The following is a 23,896-nucleotide window of genomic DNA, read 5'->3' as shown; positions in this document are numbered from 1 at the left end:
TCTAGCAGTTTTGGAGTGGAGTCTTTTGGGTTTTCCACATATAGTATCATATCATCTGCGAAGAGTGATAATTTGACTTCTTCTTTGCCGATTTGGATGCCTTTAATTTCCTTTTGTTGTCTGATTGCTGAGGCTAGGACCTCTAGTACGATGTTGAATAGCAGTGGTGATAATGGACATCCCTGCCGTGTTCCTGACCTTAGCGGAAAAGCTTTCAGTTTTTCTCCATTGAGAATGATATTTGCGGTGGGTTTTTCATAGATGGCTTTGATGATATTGAGGTATGTGCCCTCTATCCCTACACTTTGAAGAGTTTTGATCAGGAAGGGATGTTGTACTTTGTCAAATGCTTTTTCAGCATCTATTGAGAGTATCATATGGTTCTTGTTCTTACTTTTATTGATGTGTTGTATCACATTGACTGATTTGCGGATGTTGAACCAACCTTGCAGCCCTGGAATAAATCCCACTTGGTCGTGGTGAATAATCTTTTTAATGTACTGTTGAATCCGATTGGCTAGTATTTTGTGGAGTATTTTCGCATCTGTGTTCATCAAGGATATCGGTCTATAGCTCTCTTTTTTGGTGGGATCCTTGTCTGGTTTTGGGATCAAGGTGATGCTGGCCTCATAAAATGAGTTTGGAAGTTTTCCTTCCATTTCTATTTTTTGGAACAGTTTCAGGAGAATAGGAATTAGTTCTTCTTTAAATGTTTGGTAGAATTCCCCCGGGAAGCCGTCTGGCCCTGGGCTTTTGTTTGTTTGGAGATTTTTAATGACTGTTTCAATCTCCTTACTGGTTATAGGTCTGTTCAGGCTTTCTATTTCTTCATGGTTCAGTTGTGGTAGTTTATATGTTTCTAGGAATGCATCCATTTCTTCCAGATTGTCAAATTTATTGCCGTAGAGTTGCTCATAGTATGTTCTTATAATAGTTTGTATTTCCTTGGTGTTAGTTGTGATCTCTCCTCTTTCATTCATGATTTTATTTATTTGGGTCCTTTCTCTTTTCTTTTTGATAAGTCGGGCCAGGGGTTTATCAATTTTATTAATTCTTTCAAAGAACCAGCTCCTAGTTTCGTTGATTTGTTCTATTGTTTTTTTGGTTTCTATTTCATTGATTTCTGCTCTGATCTTTATGATTTCTCTTCTCCTGCTGGGCTTAGGGTTTCTTTCTTGTTCCTTCTCCAGCTCCTTTAGGTGTAGGGTTAGGTTGTGTACCTGAGACCTTTCTTGTTTCTTGAGAAAGGCTTGTACCGCTATATATTTTCCTCTCAGGACTGCCTTTGTTGTGTCCCACAGATTTTGAACCGTTGTATTTTCATTATCATTTGTTTCCATGATTTTTTTCAATTCTTCTTTAATTTCCCGGTTGACCCATTCATTCTTTAGAAGGATACTCTTTAGTCTCCATGTATTTGGGTTCTTTCCAAACTTCCTTTTGTGGTTGAGTTCTAGCTTTAGAGCATTGTGGTCTGAAAATATGCAGGGAATGATCCCAATCTTTTGATACCGGTTGAGTCCTGATTTAGGACCGAGGATGTGATCTATTCTGGAGAATGTACCATGTGCACTAGAGAAGAATGTGTATTCTGTTGCTTTGGGATGAAATATTCTGAATATATCTGTGATGTCCATCTGGTCCAGTGTGTCATTTAAGGCCTTTATTTCCTTGCTGATCTTTTGCTTGGATGACCTGTCCATTTCAGTGAGGGGAATATTAAAGTCCCCTACTATTATTGTATTGTTGTTTATGTGTTTCTTTGATTTTGTTATTAATTGGTTTATATAGTTGGCTGCTCCCACGTTGGGGGCATAGATATTTAAAATTGTTAAATCTTCTTGTTGGACAGACCCTTTGAGTATGATATAGTGTCCTTCCTCATCTCTTATTACAGTCTTTGGCTTAAAATCTAATTGATCTGATATAAGGATTGCCACTCCTGCTTTCTTCTGATGTCCATTAGCATGGTAAATTCTTTTCCACCCCCTCACTTTAAATCTGGAGGTGTCTTCGGGCTTAAAATGTGTTTCTTGGAGGCAACATATAGATGGGTTTTGTTTTTTTATCCATTCTGATACCCTGTGTCTTTTGACAGGGGCATTTAGCCCATTCACATTCAGGGTAACTATTGAGAGATATGAATTTAGTGCCATTGTATTGCCTGTAAGGTGACTGTTACTGTATATGGTCTCTGTTCCTTTCTGATCTACCACTTGTAGGCTCTCTCTTTGCTTAGAGGACCCCTTTCAATATTTCCTGTAGAGCTGGTTTGGTATTTGCAAATTCTTTCAGTTGTTGTTTGTCCTGGAAGCTTTTAATCTCTCCTTCTATTTTCAATGATAGCCTAGCTGGATATAGTATTCTTGGCTGCATGTTTTTCTCGTTTAGTGCTCTGAAAATATCATGCCAGCTCTTTCTGGCCTGCCAGGTCTCTGTGGATAAGTCAGCTGCCAATCTAATATTTTTACCATTGTATGTTACAGACTTCTTTTCCCGGGCTGCTTTCAGGATTTTCTCTTTGTCATTGAGACTTGTAAATTTTACTATTAGGTGACGGGGTGTGGGCCTATTCTTATTTATTTTGAGGGGCATTCTCTGAACCTCCTGAATTTTGATTCTTGTTCCCTTTGCCATATTGGGGAAATTTTCCCCAATAATTCTCTCCAGTATACCTTCTGCTCCCCTCTCACTTTCTTCTTCTTCTGGAATCCCAATTATTCTAATGTTGTTTCGTCTTATGGTGTCACTTATTTCTCGAATTCTCCCCTCGTGGTCCAGTAGCTGTTTGTCCCTCTTTTGATCAGCTTCTTTATTCTCTGTCATTTGGTCTTCTATATCACTAATTCTTTCTTCTGCCTCATTTATCCTAGCAGTGAGAGCCTCCATTTTTGATTGCACCTCATTAATAGCTTTTTTGATTTCAACTTGGTTAGATTTTAGTTCTTTTATTTCTCCAGAAAGGGCTTTTATATCTCTCGAGAGGGTTTCTCTAATATCTTCCATGCCTTTTTCGAGCCCGGCTAGAACCTTGAGAATTGTCATTCTGAACTCTAGATCTGACATATTACCGATGTCTGTATTGATTAGGTCCCTAGCCTTCGGTACTGCCTCTTGTTCTTTTTTTTGTGGTGAATTTTTACGTCTTGTCATTTTGTCCAGATAAGAGTAAATGAAGGGGCAAGTAAAATACTAAAAGGGTGGCAACAACCCCAGGAAAATATGCTTTAGCCAAATTAGAAGAGATCCAAAATCGTGAGTGGGGAGAAAGGGGATAAAAAGAGGTTCAAAAAGGAAGAAAGAAAAAAGAAAAAAGAAAAAAAAAGAAAAAAAAAAAAAAAAAAAAGAAAAGAATTTTTTTTTTAAAAAAGAAAACACCTAAGAAAAATGTAAAAAAATATATATATATATTAGATAAACTAGTAAAAAATCGTTAAAAAAGAAAAAGGTAACAGTTAAAAAAAAAAAAAAAAATTTTACCCGAAGGCGAGAAAAAAAAAAAAAATGAAAAAGAAAAAATTAAATTAACTGCAAGACTAAAAAAAATCACAGGAAAAAAGCCATGAGTTCCGTGCTTGGCTTTCTCCTCCTCTGGAATTCTGCTGCTCTCCTTGGTATTGAAACCGCACTCCTTGGTAGGTGAGCTTGGTCTCGGCTGGATTTCTTGTTGATCTTCTGGGGGAGGGGCCTGTTGTAGTGATTTTCAAGTGTCTTTGCCCCAGGCGGAATTACACCGCCCTTACCCGGGGCCGGGGTGAGTAATCCGCTCGGGTTTGCTTTCAGGAGCTTTTGTTCCCTGAGCGCTTTCCGTAGAGTTCCAGAGGACGGGAATACAAATGGCGGCCTCCTGGTCTCCGGCCCGGAGGAGCCGAGAGCCCAGGGCCCCACTCCTCAGTGCGCCCTCAGAGAACAGCGCCCAGTTACTCCCGTCTGCCTGACCTCCGGCCGCGCTCCGAGCTCACCGAGCCTGCGACCGGTTCAAGGTAACACGGAGCTGCGAGCTTACTGTCGGCTCTGTCTCTGTAGCCGGCTTTCCCGTTCCAATACCCGCAAGCTCTGCGACACTCAGACACCCCCGATCCTTCTGTGACCCTGCGGGACCTGAGGCCACGCTGACCCCGCGTGGGCTTCGCTCCGGTTTAGCCTCTGGAGCGATGTCCCTCCGCGGAACAGACTTTTAAAAGTCCTGATTTTGTGCGCGGTTGCTCCGCCGCTTGCCGGGAGCCGGCCCCTCCCCCCGGGGTCTATCTTCCCGTCGCTTTGGATTCACTTCTCCGCCGGTCCTACCTTTCAGAAAGTGGTTGTTTTTCTGTTTCCAGAATTGCTGTTCTTCTTCTCTTCGATCTGCCGATGGATTTTCAGGTGTTTGCAATCTTTAGATAAGCTATCTAGTTGATCTCCGGCTAGCTGAAGCAGTCTCAGCTTGCTACTTCTCCGCCATCTTGACTCCTCCCCCCAACTTGTTTAATTTTAATCAATTAAATAGGATCACCTGAGTTGTGAAGGGAAATGCCATTAACATACGCATCTCTTTTCTCCTTTCTTCTCAAGGATCTTCAGTGTGTTACTGAATTTGTAACTGAATGTAAGAATAGGAACCTCCTTGGCCCCATCCTCAACTGCTACCCTCTTAGCTCAATTATAAGCACTCTCACACAGGGGTGAGTCAACAGTGTGTTCCAATAGCTGAATCCCATCAAAGAAGATACTCTGAGGCTACCAGACCAAGAAAACATTCTTTCTTTCAGTATATACAAAACAGGAAGTCTAGGCTTGCAACATACAAGCCATCATGCGACAATATAACCAGAAAGTGGTGCCTAAAAACCATCCAGGTCCTTATGTTACTCTGCAAATAGATTTGAAACTCGCCCCGAACCCCAAACACATGATGGTATTTTGACAAGAGGAATACCCACCTGTAGTCTTGTTTTCCTTCTTTGTCTCTCATTGGCATGGTGCACCTATGATAGTTAAATAGGAAAACGTTAAACCAGCATGGAATGCAGCATGGCCCAGCATATGTGCAAAGGGAAGTTCTCCCTACTAAACAGGAACACAAGCAAATTCAGGCCCTTGGACCTCCTGTGAGAGACACTTAAATGACTACATGAGAAAATATTAATGAAAGAGAAATATATAGAATAATTTTTTTTAAAAAGAGAAGAAATTGTTCCATGTTCCCAGCTTCTAACTGGCTCAAACTCTAAGTGCTCCAAGCTTCTGTCAGTCTTCTGTTAAAAGCACAAAATCCTCAAAATTCAGAGTCAGTACTTTACAGTCAAACTTACCAAGACAATTTAAAAAGGTACCTCCGTAACCACCCCTGTGCTTTCTTTACTGCTAGCTTGAACTGGTAGCGCTTAAAACCAATAGAATTTAAGGGAGTGAAAATTCCTGCCACAAAGTGGATAAGCTGGAAGCAACTGAGGGGCAAGACTCAGCACTTATGTCCAAGTCTGGTTCAGTTTCAACCTCTTACCAGTCCTCCAGGGTATTATATCCTTGTAGTGTACAGTGTTTCCCTAATTCTACTAGTGAGGAAAGCATGAGTGCAGACAGGGCAAGTACCTTGTTCAAGGTCACGGGGCTGGTCTGTGGGGAGCCCGGGCTGGAGTCCCACCCAGCTGTGTGGAAGATGCTTGCCAATGCAAACTCACCCCAGCTTGTAGTCAAACGAGCGTGTTTCATTCAGAATTTCACGTCCATTCTCAAGTTCATGGATTTGTCTCTCAATTTCAGAGTCTAAGAAAAACACAATAATTTACATATTCATATATTTTCATCCAATCAATCAATAATCTGAAATCTGTCTCAATCTTTAAGTCAAAAATAATCAAGAGAGTTGCTTATAATAATTCTTCCCTTATATGCTATATTCTCTTCTCATTGCAGTCATAGGACGATGGTGGTGGTGGAAGGGGTCTTTTAGGAAGCTCTGCTCCCTTACTTTCGGAGAAAGTTCAGGGTCTCAGTGACCCAGTCCAGTTTACACTCTTGGCAGAAGAAGGGCTAGGACCGGTATCGAGGCCAACGAAACTCCAGATCCAGGATGGCTGCCTATCGAGGGTTCTTATCCAGTGATCCTAGGATAAACCTCATGGGGTTCTGGTACCTCCTTGAATTAGATACAGAATGTGGGTGTGTGTACTTGCACATTTTGTGGAGAGAGTCCAGAATTTTCATAGGGATCCAGGACCCAAACGATTAAGGGCCACAGCTCTATGCCACGCTCCCTCACCACCAAACAAAGCAGACTGGGATAATCAAAACAGCCGTAACTGTTAAGCTTCTTTCTGAAAGCAGCTTTAGCCTCCCCCTTAACTCCCCATCCCAGCACGTACTACCTTCCCTCATATAAATCCAAACTCTTATCTGAACTGAGTAGCAGCAGCAAAACTAAAATGTGTCAGTTTTCACTCCCTGTCTCCCCAACTCCAACACTCTCTTTGAAATCAGATGATGACTACTAGGCACGGTGTAGGGAGAAAAACGGGACGGAAAAATCATGGGCTTGGAGAATTAGGCTATCACGGTAAATCTGCAGGTCTTCCTGAGTCAGGCCACAGGCAGAATTCTGTCTCGGGGGTCTCTTTCATAAATCATTAAGAATAAATCAACTTAAAATCTTGCTGCTTTTTAGGTTACCATCACCACCTCTTGGAATAATGAATTCCAGAACACTTACTACCCACAGGGTAAAGTGGAACTTTCTTCCATTTATCCCAAGCTTCCCGAACTTCACAAAAGTGGGCTGTAAAGGTATCCTTGACCAAAACCTTTTGTGGCTTCATAAACGTAGACTGTATCTCCTTTCAGAGACAGAAGAGTCGCTCTCTTTGCTGTCCATCTACGCATGGGAACCTTCCCTTCCCCTTTCCCTTATGTAAGTTATCCCCTTAGCCATTTTAATGCCCTTTCCCTGAAAATTTGTACATGCAGAGCATCTTCACTGAAGCTGATGACTGCAGGTTCAGGATAAGATTTTATATAAGACTAGAGAATCTTTCCTGTCTCGTTGCTAGTACTTTCCTCAACAAGACCTAGGGCTCTACTAAACACACAGCAATGCATTCAGCTGTCTTGTGCTCTGTGCATCCTTGAAGGGATGCACTTGAAACTCTATCCCTTCCCTCCTTTCTCTCTTCCTCTCTAGGTACCTTTGGTTTTAAGGAGTATATTTAGTCTTCTGAGATGTCTTCATAGTCAGCAACCTCTATGGGACTGCCTGCATCTTGCTCAACTGTTCTACTTTAACGATTATTATATATTTGTCAACACATAAATACCCATAGCACGGACTCCAATAAGACCCAAACTCCATTACACAGGCACATGGAATCCATTAGTAAAAACAGTAAAAAGCAGAAAAACACAATGACCAATTAAGTCAAACTATGGCTAATCTACAATGAATAAACATGACTTTATAAAGTTCATGCTGGCCATCAAGAATGTGGTAGATGGAAAAACAGAGCTCTACATGTAACAGCTCCTCCCAGAAAGAGATGGGGTTTTTTCCTCCTCCCCTTGAATCTGCTCTGAATCGAATGTGTTGGGAGAGACACTGAGCTCTAGAGCTTGGGACTCAAGAAGGCTTGATGCCTCTGCCTTCATCCCTCTGGAACACCCCACTGCCAAACATGAAGGCTAGGCAGCAAATGAAGAAAGACGACATGGAAGGAGAAGCCTAGCAGACCACCCCTGGCCTCAAGACCCCCATGTGTGAGTGAGCTCATCTTGCACATAGATGAGCTGAGGCAGGATCCAATCTGTAGAACTGCAGAAGCTGAAACGGTTATCGTATTAAGGCACTAAGGTTTGGGGTGGCTTGTTACAAAGCCATAGGTAACTGACACAAAGAAGAACATTAAACATAAGCTGATGTTCACCTATCGCTTTGGCCAAGAACTTGGCACTGTTGAGATTCTTCACTTCGGTTCGAACCCCCAGAGGCTCTCCAGGATGGTGCACAGATACATTGGCATCCACTCTCAACTGGCCCTCTGGAAGGGGAGAAAAAAGACAGCTCTTTAGAAATTCTTGGAGGCAACATGGTCTTTTTAAGTCTCTAGGCAAGCAGTATCTAATTCCATTTGCTGTTTAGCCAGGGACAGCAGCAAGGAGGTATGGTTGGTCCTGAAGCAGATGACTGGCACTCTGTCCACTTGCGAGAAGTGGCATCTGAGGTGTGAGTGTATGTGTGTATGCATGTTTGTGTGCACTTGTGACCAGGTGGGAGAGAGGAGAAATTCTGGATACACTAGCTGGAGAAATGTAATTTCTTTTGTGCCAAACAAGAAAAACAACATTGTTAAATGGAGAATTAGTCTGCAGTTTTATCCCGAGTTTTTATTCAGAGTATCAGAGCTGGTTTGGAGGAGAAGGGATCAGAAACAATCATCTGAGGGACGTCTTGGTGGTTCAGTTGGTTAAACCTCTGCTTTTGGCTCAGGTCATGATCTAGTGTCCTGGGATGGAGTCCCGCATTGGGCTCCTTGCTGAAGGGGGAGACTGCTTCTCCCTCTGTCTGCTGCTCACCCTGTTTGTGCTCTCTCTCTCTCTGACAAATAAATAAAATCTTTTTTAAAAATTAGGAAAAAGGCACTCCTGGGTGGCTCTGTTGGTTAAGTGGCTGCCTTTGGCTCAGGTCATGATTCCAGGGTCCTGGGATTGAGCCCCACATCAGGCTCCCCGCTTAGCAGAGAGCCTGCTTCTCTCTCTCCCTCTGCCTGCTGCTCTGCTTACTTGTGCTCTCTCCCTACCTCGCTGTCAAATAAATAAATAAAATATTTTTTAAAAATTAGGAAAAAAAGAGAAAAAGACAAAGAAATGGTTATCTCATAACTACACAGCTTTCCAATGAAATGTGGATTTCCAACAATGATTCCAGGAGATCCATGGGAGTCCTTGAGAATTTACAGCTCAAGGGCAAGAGCCAGAGACCTGGGTTTGTTCCCTCCTCCTTCCTCTGGGTACTATAATAATCTCTTCTTTCCACAAACAGGACTCTGAATCCTTCCTGATTGCTGTAAGACTTTGCTGCAGCAGACAGTGCTCTTATGAAGGGGCGAGGCTTTGGAAGAACTCAGAGGGGGTTGCCCCCGACTTGGGAGAAACTTCTCTGATCCAGAAACCTCCTTTAGATTAGGAACAATAACCCCCCTAAGGAGGCAGTTGGTTTGTGGAGAGGACTAAGAGGTTCTTAAGAGGAGAAAGAGGCAAAATCCCAAGACAAATAGGGAAACGAAGACAAAAATCAATCACATTTTACACCCTACAAAGTAAAGCCCAAATTCTCTGTTCTCCAATTTCATTTACAATGTCTAGAACAGAACAGAAGAACACCAAATGCTGGACTTTTATTTTCCTAGGTGGGTTTTTACATTTAAAAAGAACCTGCCAAACCTGAATATTCTGATGGGCTGAATAGAGAAATTCATTTTCCAGGGATTTCATAGCAAAAGCCTCTTAAAATAATTAAACAGGATAAATACATTCCATGCCAAGAAACTCCATGGTCCTGGTCTCCCATCCAAAGGCTGAGCTGTGGGGCTCGACCTCCTCTGAGCTTGAGACTGCTGGCTGCCCACCACCTGCCCCACTGTCTCTACTTGTTCCCCATAACAAAGGATGAGCTCCCCCACTCTGCGGCCCCAAATGCCATCCATGCCAACTGTCAGGGCAAAGGTGCTTTCAGCTCAGAAAGTACTCTATGCCTCTAGCACGGACTTCTTAGCATTTTGGACCATTTGTGCTTCCTTGACTCTCAGGAAGTCCCAATGATTCCTGACATCATTAGATTCTTAGTCCAGGAAACCTGAAGTCATCTTCCCTGTCTCTGTTTTCTTTTCCTTCTATGTCCAAACTGACAACTCGATCCTGTCGTTCTTTTCTTCCAATACCCGGTACCTCACACCCATCACTTCCTCTCTCTGTCCATAGCCACCACCCTCACTGGAGGACTCGGAACTTCAGACCAGGTTAGAAAACTGCGTCCTTGACTTTTAATACAACAACCCCCTCTGCCTTGTCCAGCTAGCCACCTCCATGTCTACTTGACACCTCCACTTGGAGGTCTCACAGATATTTCACTTTCCAGAACTACATCCTGCTTTCCCCTCCACAAAGCCATTCTTGTCTTCATCTTCCCAGTTTCAGTCCATAGCACCATCTAGCTCCTCAAGCTTCTTTGAAGACATCCTTGATTTCCACACTAGCCTGTTAGCAAGTCCTGTTATTTCTAAAATCTACCTTGAATCTACTCCGCTTGATCTCTCCGTCTTTACTGACATCACCGTGTTTGAAACAGCAAAAGCTTCTTAACTGGTCTCTGCTTCTACTCTTACTCGTCTGAAATCCACTTTCTAGAGCAGCCCGAGTGGTTTTTCTTTTTCTTTTCTTTTTTTTAATAAAGATTTTTATTTATTTATTTGATAGACAGAGATCACAAGTAGGCAGAGAGGCAGGCAGAGAGAGGAGGAAGCAGGCTCCCCGCTGAGCAGAGAGCCCGATGCGGGGCTCCATCCCAGGACCCTGAGATCATGACCTGAGCTGAAGGCAGAGGCTTAAACCACTGAGCCACCCAGGCACCCCCCGAGTGGTTTTTCTATAACATTAATCAGACTGTGTCGTTCCCTTGCTTGAAAGCCCTTCAGTGACTTCCCACTGCACTTGGGATGAAATCCAAACTTTTTACCGTTATTGGTAATCTATCCCTTGCCTACTTTTTTCAGTCTCACTTGATGCCCTAACCCCCCGCCTGTACGCTTTCCCTACAGTGGCCTTCTGTAACCTACATTACCTCAGAGCATATTCTAACCTTTTCCTCATCTCAGAGACTTTGCCTTAGCTGTTCCCTGGAATGCTCACCCCTAGTTCCACGCTGGCTGCGGCCCGGAGTCATTCTTCAGGTCTCAAATAAATGCCACCTTTTCTGACAGGCCCTCATTTTCCTACGTTATTCTTTATCATAAATGGCATCCTTTTTATTTCCTTGAAGGACGTACCACTATAATGATTTTACTTATTAATGCATTTGTCTCCGTCATGGATATAAGCTCAAAGTAGCAGGAACAATAATGTCTTTCTCGCTGTTGTATTTGAATCTAGAGCTGCGTCTGGCACAGAGTAACTGTTCAATAAATTAATACCTTGTTGAACAAGCCAAAACTCTGGTATTTTCCTGAGTGATGAGTAAGCAGATTGGTTACTGTCTCTCTAAAAGTTCCTGACAAGTTTTAAAGTTCTGTCTGAATAGGATTAATCTACAGCTGGAATCATCTGAAAGGCCCATTTAGCTAAAAGGAAAACTTCCAAAGTATGCTGAGCTCTGCTCAACCAAATCTCAATTCTTGGGAAACTTTTTTTTTTTTTTTTAAACTCGGAGAACATTGAATTGGACCTCACCTGCTTTTAAAAATGAAACCATCTTTCAGGATTTAGAATTTTAACTTGGATAAGTAATAAAAGCATGAATTTCAGTCTCTCCTAGAGAAGGCCATGCATACTACATAAATGTCTAAGAGGAATCATTTAGTATCCTGCAGTGTTGAAAGACAGCCCACTAGCCCGGATTCAAATATAGTATCAAACATTAACAAAAGACATGCTAGCCAGTGAAGACAAAATACCTTTTAAACAAATTAAGTTAAATTGCCTCAAGCGCACAAAAGCCTTACCAGTCAGGTTTGCTTCAAAGCATTCTGCAACGCTGAGGGAGGGCCCTCATTCACACATCACCAGAATGTTATCAAGCTCCATTTCTACCCTCCAGAAGCAGAGATTTGTAACAGCAAAACTAAAAAACTATACCACTGAGCACAGTGATATAGTGCAGTTACATATTTTTTTTCTAAAACACATTCACACATCAGAAATACAACATCAGGACAGAAAACTGTTTCTGTAAACAGCAGGGGCCCGAGGACTTAGAGAGGTCTGTTAAGCTCTCTCATTCTGATCACTGGATGCTCTCCAGGACTTAAATAACAAGTTCTCTCTCTCTCTCACACACACACACACCCAAATTCTATTGAATGTACGTCACAAAGCTTATTTATCCAAAATGAGTGGAGGTTCTGTAAAAGTAATACTATTTATTATTGCTAATAAAAGCACCAAACGTTTACGGGGTATAGGCTACTTGTCAGGGCCTGTGGTGAGTTTTATATACTTTATCACATTCATTCCTTATAATAGAGCTTTAGACAAAGCCACTTTTAGACATCCTTTAGGCATTTCAAACTTAAGATATCCAAAATGGAATTCCAGATTTTCTCGCACAAAGCCATTCCTCCCCTAGTCTTCCCTGTCTCAGTACTCAGGGACACCACACCCAGCTGTCCCAAGTCTACCTCAGGACTCGGATGAATTCCTTTCCTCTTCGTTTTCTTCCTTTCCCCTTCCACGTATGATTACTCGGGTACTCACTTTATATATGTGGAACGTGAAGCTCAGAGAAATCAAAATCCCTTGCCCAGGTTCTTATAGCTACAAGAGGTGGGAGAGGGTCCCAAGCCAGGTCTGGGATGTCAGTGTCCATGCTCTGCCACCCTCCTCTAAGTTGTCATCTACTTAGAGACATTGCTGTGGCACTGTTGTGACGGCCACTAGGAAACAGTGTGATGAGGGGCTTACAGAAAGGGCTCCTGGACTTAGGTACACCTGGACTCAAATCCTAGCTCAGTCCCTTCTTGTGAGCCTTGGACAAACAAGCCATCTCTCTAAGCTCAGCTTCTTCACCTGTACAGTAGGCATAATACCACCTATCTCCCAGGAACACTGTAAAGTTTAAACAAGATGATAAATAATTAAAAAAAAAATGCTTAGTGAGGGGCGCCTGTGGGTTAACAGTCTGACTCTTGATTTCAGCTCAGGTCATGATCTCACAGTCCTGGGATCCAGCCCAGTGTCGGGCTCCCTGCTCTGTGGGGAGTCTGCTTGTCTCCTTTGCCCTCTGCCACTCCCCCACCCCCCTCTCTCTCTCAAATAAATCTTTAAAAAAAAATGCTTAACGGACTGATGAGCACATGCTAAGCATTTCAAATGGCAGACACCATCACTGAAACATTTAGAGTATCTACTTTAGTACACATTCAACTCAACACACAGCTCTGACGATCTCAACAGTGGCAAAAGTCTGCTGAGCAGGACATGATTTCTGGAACCCAGACGGAACTGATCCATGCTCATTAGCAAAACTATCAGGAACTCACTCAATCACAGAGCAGAGCAATTTAAACTTCATTCCTAAAGCACCCCGGGGGGTTCCAGCGGTCCTTTCTAGAGTGGTCCTCAGTTCTTAGGCTGCAGATGCCCACACAGTGGTCGTATGGTGGTGGGATAGCAGGACGAGCCAAGGGGTTTGGGGCTGCTAAAATGCTAACATCACAAAAAGCTGGACCCCTGCAGCCTCAGGCAGACCTTTCCTCCCCACAGTCCGTTAGAACCACCCCTCTGCTGCTGTGCTAGGGGCAAAGCTGGTGGGTTTGTATTTAAAAGCAACAAAAAGTGTCATAACAAATGAGATTTAATGAACCCTCTCAGCTGTCACTGACTGATGAGTTCTTGCCGTTATGGTTTATCTCTTGGCAAGGCCCCAGATGGGACCATTTCTCAGCTAACAGGTGGCCTGTTTATTATTCCATAGGTTTGCTAGGAATAACGGTTATTTGGAGGAAGAATGGAATAATAAAAACTTTTTTTTAAAGCAATAGAGAACCAACATTTAGTGCATAAATGGATAACCATCCAATCTGCCCATATTTAACTTATGTTCTGTGGGTAAAAAAGCAGCATGAGCCATAAATCTGAAATGGAGAATTCTCTGACTCCACAATAGAGCCTCACTTCTACAGAGCAAAACTTGGAGGCAGCTAGCTTTTATGCCACTCGTACCCATGTCGTTGTGTGTTTCCAGTCTTCAGCTTAAATAAGACAGCAAATAGGCTAATTCTGTCTCCAAATTCAGTTGTACCACAGCTTCAATGTTACAGTTTGTGGCATGTAACATGTCCTATGTGACAAATGTGGCATTACAAATTCAGGAGTCCTTTTGTGACCACAAATACACTGTGTGACACAAAAAGGTTGGTAAGTAGTATTATAAACCAACAGGGAGATGAATCATCGTCCTTACTGGTATTTACTGGAATCCACTGTGAGCCCCTCGTGATGGTTAACTTTACAGGTCAACCTGACAGCGTCATAAGGTGTCGGGATATTTGGCTGAACAGTACTCTGGGTGTGTCTATAGGGCTATTTCTGGATGAGATCCAACATCTGAATTGGTAGACTGAGTGAGGCAGACTGCCTCTGCCATTGAGGGCGGGTCTCATTCGGTCTGTTGAAGGCCTAAACAGAACAGAAGCTAGAGTAGGGGGGAATTTGCGCTCTTTGGATTCAGGCTCGGACTGGAACTTGCACCACTGGCTCTCCTCGTTCTCAGGCCTTCAGACTTGGGGTGGAACTGTGCTATTGGCTTTCTTAGAGCTTGCCCTCTCACAGCCTCCTCACCACAGAGCATGGGATTCTCAACCTCCAAGATTACATCAGCCAATTCCTTGGAATAACTCTCTTTAAATATAAACATGCACACATACATAAACATACACATGCACACACACACACATTTTGTTGGTTCTGTTTCTGTGGAGTTTTCTAATCCCCCTCTGTACTGATCTATGAATTAATAATTGCCATATGCAGAATCTGTATCTTTTCTCCACTCTTGCCTTTCTCAACTCAAGGAATGCTCTGTGAGTGGCAAGAGTATTTTTTAAGCCTCTGGTGGGGCGCCTGAGTGGCTCAGCCAGTTAAGTAGCTGCCTTTGGCTTAGGTCATGATCCCAGGGCCTTGGGATGGAACCCCGAATTGGGCTCCCTGCTCACCAGGGAGCCTGCTTCTCCCTCTCCTGCTCCCCACTGCTTGTGCCTCTTTTCACTCTCTCATTTGCTCTGTCAAATAAATAAACAAAATCTTTAAAAAAAATAAAATAAAAGCCCTTGGGAGCAGAAAACTGGGTAATCACGGGAGAGGGTTGCTTTCAGGGACTTAAAGGCAAGCAATGCTAGGAAGGGGCCATAAGAGCGAGCCATTAAGACAATGAGTTTGACCAAAACTTGTAATCTTTATATCCAATTTGCAAACACTTAAAATGTATAGTTTGCTTGGTTTCAGTGGCACAAGTGTTTCTTTTGTTTGATTTCCTACCACATTTCTAATGAACTGAAGATATTATCTCCAAGTTAAAGTTTTGTGAAATCAGAACCTTGCCTTTTACTGGATATAATTTTGCTTCAGCCATAGCTGGATGAAAATTCTAGAAAATAAGAAAGAGACCGGAAGAAAAAGCATCAGGTAGCCAACAAGTGCTACCTACACAGAAACTCAGAGCTGCTGTGGATAAATACAGTGTCTTCTGAGAAAGATGAAACTGTTTGAGCTCAGTATTTTATGGAGCCTCATTTTGGTGCAAAACAACATTTGGATACAAAAATCCAGAAAAAAACATGAGTCCTTTGTTGAAAGAAAGGAAGGAAGGAAGGAAGAAAGAGACTCAACAGGCCCAAAGCAGAGTCACTTGCCCCCACCACCGCAAACCAAACCTTCACCGCCTCTCCCAAGAGGGTGACCTTTATCCAGTGGACCGGAAGCTCCTGATCAACACTAGTGAGGTAATCCACAGGAGAGACCCCACCCTCCTCCCAAAGAAAGGTGACCTTGCCAGGAACAATCCACGCTAAGCTAGGTAACGTCCTCTATCAGGCCCTCCTTGCTATAAAAGCCTACCATTTTGTACAGCTCCTCAAAGCTCCTTTCTGTTTGTTACGTGGGATGCTGCCTGATTCATGAATCTTTGAATAAAGCCAGTCTGATCTTCAAATTTACTCAGCTGAATTTTTTTAAACAACTCCTAATCTCATATTCCTGGGCTTGGTGCCTCTGCGCTGTTGTTAGTGTGTTTAGTTTTGACTGGGGGTTCATTAAAGAGTCCAAGGAAAACTCTAAGGGAAAAAAAAACCCAAAAACCCAGAGGCCTAAAGGCTGACAAAACCCTGTAAACAACTGCAGTGTAGCTGAGGCAGAGAACAAACGTCCAGCGAGAAGAGCTGTGGGAGGAGGAAAGAGAAGGCAGAGGAGGAGGGACCCCCCCTCTGCAGCTTCTACCTGCCATATTTGCCCGGCTGGTCCCCAGGGCCTGAAGTATCAGCTGCAGCTCCCTGACGGCTGTTGCAGCCTCTTCTCCACAGGACATGTCCGGCTCCAGCACCACTTCCAGAAGTCCAACTCCTACCAAAGACAGGCAGAGTCAGCCAGACTGCAGCTCTCCAACCTGATCTGCAGGTACAGTTGGCTGAGGTCTCAGGAAGAAGCCTGCATCACTGATGGGCTCTCTGCACGGGTTCCAACCTCTCAATTGTTTCTGCTCCTCCTCACACTTTTATTTTTAACTTGGGTTCTTTCAACGTTTGCCTGAGGTATCAAGCTCCTGGGTCTGTGACTGGGCGGCTACATTCATCACATCACATCACATCACCACACCCATCCGGGTGGGCTGTTAGCAAGCCTGATGGGGATCACCGTACAGGCTGTGTTCTCTAGTCAGCTGCGTCAAGACCAGCACTGACACTTGATCTGGGGCTTTCAAACTCCTGGGTCTGGCTTGGGAGAACTCTAGAGGGGAAGGAAGGAAAGGTGAGAGACAATCTCCAAGCCTACCTGCCCTGTTCAAATCGATGAGCGTCTGAGACCGCAGCTCATCATGGAGGCTTTTGCCACTGTCTTGCTCCAGCTGGATCTGCTTGATCCTCACGGTCTTGGTGATCACCCGACTCGGCTTCTTCCCCACACACACACTGTACGCTAAGCTCCCATTCACAGCAATCGGGAGCCTCTGCTGGGTAATCTGGTAGCCCGCCTGCACACAACATGCGTTACGTTACACCGTCATGAGGCCATAAATAGAAGCTGGAATCCATTTTACTAATTTCTTTTTATGTCACAAAACCATAGGCTTACTTAAAAACACAACACAACAAAAAGGAGAAGAAAATTAGTTTATGCACCTAGCCGTAACTTAGCCTGGCCTCTTCTGGCTTCTCCTCTCCCTCCTCCCTTACTTTCCCGCACCTCCCTGACCCCCAGTAATGATGCAATAAACACCACGAACCCCATCTTCCCTACCAAAGTACCATTTTGGGGAATAACAATAATCTCACTGTCAGAGGCCTCTAAGAGAAGAATTTATTGTTTCCACTTAGCTCATTAGCCTAAGCCCTGCATCTGATTACTGGGCTCTTGACAGACCCTCCTTATTAGGAAGTGCTGGCTAAGCATTCCGCAGTCTACTCTCAGCATGGCAGACAGCAGTTGCTAGCGCGGTGAAGCCTGTTTTGTTTCTGCTCTTTAAGTTAACCAGTCACGCCAGCTGCCCTCCCGACCTGACAGCTTCCCCCGTTTCCCTGGCTAGGAAGTGCTCTGACACTCACACTCCGCTAACAGAAAACTCGAACTGCGAAAGTACTGACGGATGTGGCCAGGGCTCCCTCACGTCTTTGGAGTAGAGGAATAATGACTTTCGAAGGCCCACACGCGTCCACACCCCGTAAAGAGATGGGAAGGCAATACGGAGAACTGGAGGACTCAGAGGCAGTGCCCGTGGAGTCCCAGTTACTGTGCTGAGTTCTTCACACCGTTTAGTCCTCATGGCATGGCAACCCTAGGAGGGAGATGAGTGGCACAGAAGGGGTTAAGGGCGACAGGACTAGTAGGTATCCATGCCAGGATCTGAACATGGATGGTCAGGCTCCAGAGTCTGTGCTTTTAGCCACCAGGCCAGCATTTTTCAAACTTTCCCTGCATGGGAATCATCTGCGGGGCTGCACCTGAAGAGTTTCTGATTCTGCAGGTCTGGGGCAGCACCTGAGACTTTCATTTCTAACCGGTTCCCAGGAGATGCCGATCTGAGGGGCGTGTGGGCCACACTTTGAGAACCACTGCGTTAGACCAACTCATTCTCTGTACTGAAAGAGCAAGTCTCAGTCTGTAAAAACTGAACTCTGAATCGGGTTGCTGAATGAAATTCAGGATGCTCAGTCCTGTCCAAATTTGAATGAACTTTTTATTCAGATAAACAACAAATACTTTTTTTAGTTTAAGTGTGTTCCACGTTAAGATTCGGCAACACTTACTCTGGTTATCTGAGCCACCTGGGCCAGAGAGACCAGAAAGCCACTGAGAATGAAAACATCTCATTTTAGTTGCAGAATGCTGTCTCCCACCTTCACCAAACGAATTATCACTCTTAAAGGCCGGAAAAAACGCAGCTTCATTTCCTTCATCCTACCAAGCAACAGAATTTGCTAAAGGCTGGCAGCCAGGGGAAAAAGCAGCAGCAAGCAATTGGAGAAATAACATTCAGTTGCATTTTTAAATTTAATTCCACTTCTGTCCTCACCCACTGAAGACCACCAGATCACCCTCAGCCTCCGTTCAAGGAGAATAAGGTGAAGCGGTATCACCACTATCATTCTCCTAGATCTGAAGAAAGGGTGTGCTTAATATCAGAGGCTAAGATCAAATGAAGTATTATTTTGGGAAAACCCACTCGCCATTACAGTCTTGGTTCAGTTCAACATTATGAAAGCCTGGCTTTAGTTCATCCTGGACTTTCCTAAAGGAGAAACTTTATAATTTGAAGGCAAAAAACAGGTTAATATTGCATTTACTGCCAATTTACAGCCAATTACTGTTGTTAGTTGAGGCTTCTGGTTCATGTTTCTGCTTCTTATTGTCCACTTACTTGCTCCTTGTGAGATGACAGAAATGTCCCTAGAGGGGGCAGTCCTATTATTGGCAACTTCAACTTAGAAGAGGGGAGCCACCACTCTCTACGGAGCTGCATTTACTGTTGCATCAGCCTTGGAGCTGGACTTGACCTCACAGGCAATTAGCACCGAACACCACGGCCAGGCCGAGCCTGAGAACATGGGCTTCTACTCCCTGTTCAATTATGAGGGAGCCAGCAGAAGCATGAGGCTAAGCAAGGAGTCAGCAATCAGGACAACTGCATCCAATCTAGTAAACATCAGGGGGCACCTGCCTTCATCAGGGCCAGGCAGAACCTCCCGCTGACTCGGACAGAGCTCCGACTGCAAACACGAGAGCCACGACCCCCCTCCCTCACGTCAAGCCCCCCCCTTCCCCCCACCCCAAGCTCTGAGAACGTACAGAGGGCGGACCGCCAAGCATACTTACAGGGAGGTCTGCATAGAAGTAGTGCTTCCTGTCAAACAAGGACTTCTTGTTGATGCAGCAGTTCAGTGCCAGGCCTGTCATCACGGCCGCTTCTACGCACCTCCTGTTGAGAACCTATGGAAGCACGACACACGGCTCATCTCAGATCCAGGCCGAACAAATGCTTCTCCCACACACTGACATCCTCCCTGAATATTCAGTTTGGCCCTTCGACAGGCATTATCTCTGGTTCTCTTGTGTGGGCAGCTCCAGTTCACAAGCAGAGTCTTGTCTGTCTTGAAGTGGGAAAACTTTATATAAGAAAGGAAAATGCATGCAGTGGAGGGTCCTGCAGGGTATTTAATGAACTGCCACATCGGAGATCCTTTTCCCCGGTACCGGGCATCAAAGTGAACAGGGAGGGGCCCGGCAAAGCTCAGCAGAGTGGTGAGTACGGGGAATCCACTTAATCTCATTCCCTGTTTGCAGAACAAGGAGCTGGTCAGAATACAGAGGCAGCACGGGTTCCTAAGAGGAGGGTCCAAGAGGCAGCTCATGGAGCCACCTCAGTGAGGATGGAAAACACTTCAGCAGAGAAAGAATGAACTTCTGGAAATTCTGGAAAAAAAAAACAAAAACCACGCTATTTCCTAAAGGGCTGGGAAATGTGGCCCGCCCGCCCCCTTGCTTTCAGTCCAGGCCTGGAGAACTCGAGAGGTGCACACCGAGTGTGCACTGTACCCTGACTCTTCCTGTACCACCCGTCTCTCCAGGGGCTCCGGGAGCCCAAAGGTTCTTTCTGGGTCCCAACCTCCCCCACGTTCAGGAGTGAATGACCAAGAAATGACTAGCAAACTTCCCAATCCAAAAGGAGGTGAACAGCTTTTAAGAACTTTGGGGGTAGGGATGTGGGGTCTAGAATAAAGCTGACAACTGGAGATAAGGAGAAAGCATTCAAAGTTCTGGAGTCAGACGGGTTCTCCTATGTATAAGTATGGCTGTATGAACAGAAGGCTCAGTTTGCTCACCTCGGAAGTAAGCATTTAGTATCTACCTTGAGGAGCGCAGAAAGTAACAGCCAGAACATCTACTCCATAGTAAGAAAGAAAGAATTAGCGCATTCTCCCCACTCTGCTTGTTAATGAAACACACTCCTATTCTTTATGAGAATATTTGTAACATTCTTTAGTGTATTTGGTATAATCTTATTTGTGTAGGGCTTTCCACAGCCACCATTTTATTCCAGCCTCACAGCAACCCTGTAGGGAAGGAATTTGTACGGTTTCGAAATTTCAGAAAAAGAAAAACCTAAGACCCAGAGATACCAAGAGACTCGTCCCAATCACAGAGATGGCAAATAGTCAAGTTAACTCCAAAACACACACATGTCCTTGCCTAGTGGGTGATAAACAGAATCCCAGTGGCTTAGGGACCAGCCCTTCAAGCTGGAATAATGAGTGCGCCACCCCCCTCCAACACAAGCACAGCTTGCTGATCAAACACAGACTTTGAAAACAAATCCATACAATAAAATGTAGGAGGCATGTCTACTTACTGCAATATACAACCCCCCGAAGACACCCCAAACAGCAAATCTCCCTCCTGGTAACATCATCACATGCCTTCTCTTCAGAAATCCGACTATAAAATGGAGCTTTCTCATAGCTGCTATCTGGACCTCTTTATTCTGCGCCAAGTAGTATTGTCAGCTCTACAGTAATAATGGTTCTCCCGAAGAAATGTATGTGTGCGTGTGTGTGGGGGGGGGAATAGGATGCTCTAATTATTGATGTTTTCACTTGCTAATGTTTGGTGTTTTACCAAGCAGTTGTTACCACAATACAAACAAAGCTAGCTGGCAGAAAACGCTGCCAGCTCCCAGCCTGCCGATTCAGGTCAAGGCCCACAAGAACACGGAACCGGAGTCCCAGCCTGGGGCCCTGCTCCTCCTGGGCTCTGCCGAGGCTTGGGCTTGCTGTAAACTGCCTGTCTGGCTCATCTGTACCAGGTCTGGCTTTATCACTCCCACTGATTTTCCAGCCACCATTGACTCGCTCATCTCTGTCCGGTCTGCCGCTCAGGGGGCCCAACCTGCTTCTCCTCTCCTAGGTGTGAAGAGAACTCAGGTTTGTTTTGTTTGCAAATTTCTGCACACAGGTTGCTAACAAACTCCCTGTGCTGGCTCTGTGAGGGAGTGAGGGGTGGTGAGCGATCCCAGACTCCCACTGTGCCTGCATGCACAGGAGGACACCGGCACTCGAGAAACCATCAATTTCCAAAGAATAAGAAGGCAGGAAAACACATAAACATTAGAGCAATACTGAATATACTTTAATCTTTTTTTGATGATTTAGAAGACTTGAAGTACTTCAGGGTCAGAATTATAAGCATCAATCATCACCATACTACAGTCGCACAGAGGGGCTAGTAAACAGAGAGTGCCAGTTAAAAGAATGCCAAGAAAAAAGAATTTATTATGATCTTAGTCAAGCTGCTTATGACAGATGGAGGTCCAGGTCAGCATGTTCGGAGGACAGGATGTAGAACTAGAAAATTCAACTTGGGCTGTCTATTCTGAAAAGCTTCTGAAGTATCTATAAAGTACCATATTTTAGGGATACAGAGGTAAATGGGACTCTGTCACTGCCACCAATGAATCTGCAGTGGAGACATGAACCTGCCAACATCTAGCTCCCTCTCAAGTTTGCCTTCTATACTAGGAAGACTTTGCTAAAAATGCAAATCTTACAGCATTCTGTTGCTTAAAATCAATCAATGGCTCCCAATACTCACTCACATGACAAAGGCCAAGCTTTTACAAGATCCACTTCCCACCTCCATCTTCAATTTTATCTCATATTAACAATCCTTCCCCCAAACACATATGGTCTATCTCCTATACAAATCATGTTGACCTGTGGACTCTCCCTCTTCTCATTCCATTCAAAATCTACCGAGATGTCACCAAACCTGTGAAACTTTCCTTATTCTTCTTCCTATGTACCCCTCTAATCTTCTACACACTTCCATTTGTGCTAGTATTACTCTGGACTGAATTTATTTACATATATTCCCATTAGACTAATTTTCATGAGGATGGGAACTGTCTGCTCATCCTTCCATATCCCTAGAGCATAAACAGAACTGAAAAGTAGTGGTGCTCAATTCATGTGTGTTAGATTCAAATGAGGGTGGAGGTGATGGATATCAAGGCAAGGTTTCAGAGAGGCAGTGATGTCTCAATCTCCTCAAAGGTATTACTTGCCACCTGTGGCCTTCACACTTGTTTCTGGAAGTTTCCTGAAGCAAAAACCAATCATGTATGATGAAATCAAAGAGGTCAACTTGAAGATTCAAAGACTTAATCTGTCTCAAAGAAAGTGTGTTCCAGAATTTTCTTTGTAATTAACATAAAGGGACTACAAAGGATCTCGGGGTTAGCCACAAGAGCTTTTATGCAGAAGGAAAGCCATGATCCCTGGAACTCCCATAGCACACCTTTCTCAATGGAGTCTTCACTCTTAAAGGAGGCTTCACACTGCCTTCAGGAATGATCCTCAGCAAGTATTTATTGCAAAGGAGATGTGCTATGCACAACACATACATTTGCCATTTAACCCTCGCAGTAATCCTAGGGCAGACACTACTACAATCCTCATCTTACAGATAATGAAGGGAATCACAGAGATTAAGTCATTTAGCCAAGGTGACCCATAAAATAAATGGCAGAGACAGGAAGTCAGACCCCTGGAATTCAGGCTCTCAATGACTACACTCTACCTTACATCTTCAAAGAATAAAGCATGTTACTGATAGCTAGCAACACAGCTATATCTGGCCAGAACTCCGGAACAGCAACTCAGACCAAATTCCATTGCAGATAATGTAAGGCAGATACTATTTTTAACACCTTCTCCATGGTGTCTATAGGTTTGTTTTCAGATGTTGAGCTTCTAGAGAACAGGCAACTGTGTTCTCAATTTGTAAAATAATACCATCTCTGGCATGTGGAACTTTGGATACTAGGTGGACTGACAGGTTTTCTCCATTAGCAGGGGATGTTGTATCAACACAAACTTCCAAAAGTCTTAGATGTAAGAACTACCCATGAAATGATTTCTCAAATAAGCAAAAAGGCTCTTCTATTTTAATTAGAAGATAAGAAAAGTAGAAGAAATGTGCATCAGACCTCCAAGGACACACTGACCCAATTTGAGAAACAGTCTTCTTAAGTCTTCTAAAGACTTACTTAGCCTAACCAAGCAAGCATTTCCTAATCTCTGAGTACAATGGACCATCATTTATGACAACTTCCACCACATCCCCACCCCCCTCCAAAAAAGTACCAGGCTACACACATTTTACTTTCCTAGTATATCTTGACTTTCCCCACTTCTTCTCAATCCTCTGGTTTAATTCAGGTCTCTTTTCACATACCCTTCCCTCCAGCTAAGACTTCTGCACTGACCACCTGGCCAAGTTTCTCTCCCTCCATTCTAGTCCTCTAGGATCTCCTTCATGCCCATTTAAGAGTGACCTTTCTAAAGGGTAAATTCGGTCCACGCGATGCCCCTACTTAAAATCCTTCTTCACTACTCCTCGTAACTGAGAGGATAAAGTCCAATTGTTTGCTGGAATCTTCTAGGTCCTTCATCAG

At 44.1% G+C, this 23,896-nt stretch overlaps 1 protein-coding gene across 1 annotated transcript in view; it reads right to left on the bottom strand.

Moving 5' to 3' along the window:
• Positions 1-23,896, bottom strand: part of GATB (glutamyl-tRNA amidotransferase subunit B) — a 103,685-nt gene that overhangs the window by 46,631 nt on the left and 33,158 nt on the right. Inside the window, exons 3-8 of the mRNA XM_059175494.1 lie at positions 19,261-19,374; positions 16,723-16,921; positions 16,171-16,293; positions 7,893-8,006; positions 5,661-5,745; positions 4,920-4,964 (exon numbers count right to left, since the gene is read on the bottom strand). Of these exons, the coding sequence (XP_059031477.1) occupies positions 4,920-4,964; positions 5,661-5,745; positions 7,893-8,006; positions 16,171-16,293; positions 16,723-16,921; positions 19,261-19,374 (680 nt within the window). The remainder of the gene's footprint in view (positions 1-4,919; positions 4,965-5,660; positions 5,746-7,892; positions 8,007-16,170; positions 16,294-16,722; positions 16,922-19,260; positions 19,375-23,896) is intronic.

This window comes from Mustela lutreola, chromosome 1, assembly GCF_030435805.1.
Source record: "Mustela lutreola isolate mMusLut2 chromosome 1, mMusLut2.pri, whole genome shotgun sequence".
Lineage (NCBI taxonomy): Eukaryota > Metazoa > Chordata > Mammalia > Carnivora > Mustelidae > Mustela > Mustela lutreola.
The sequence above is the reverse complement of the archived record's forward strand: the minus strand, read 5'-3'. Positions and strand labels throughout refer to the sequence as shown.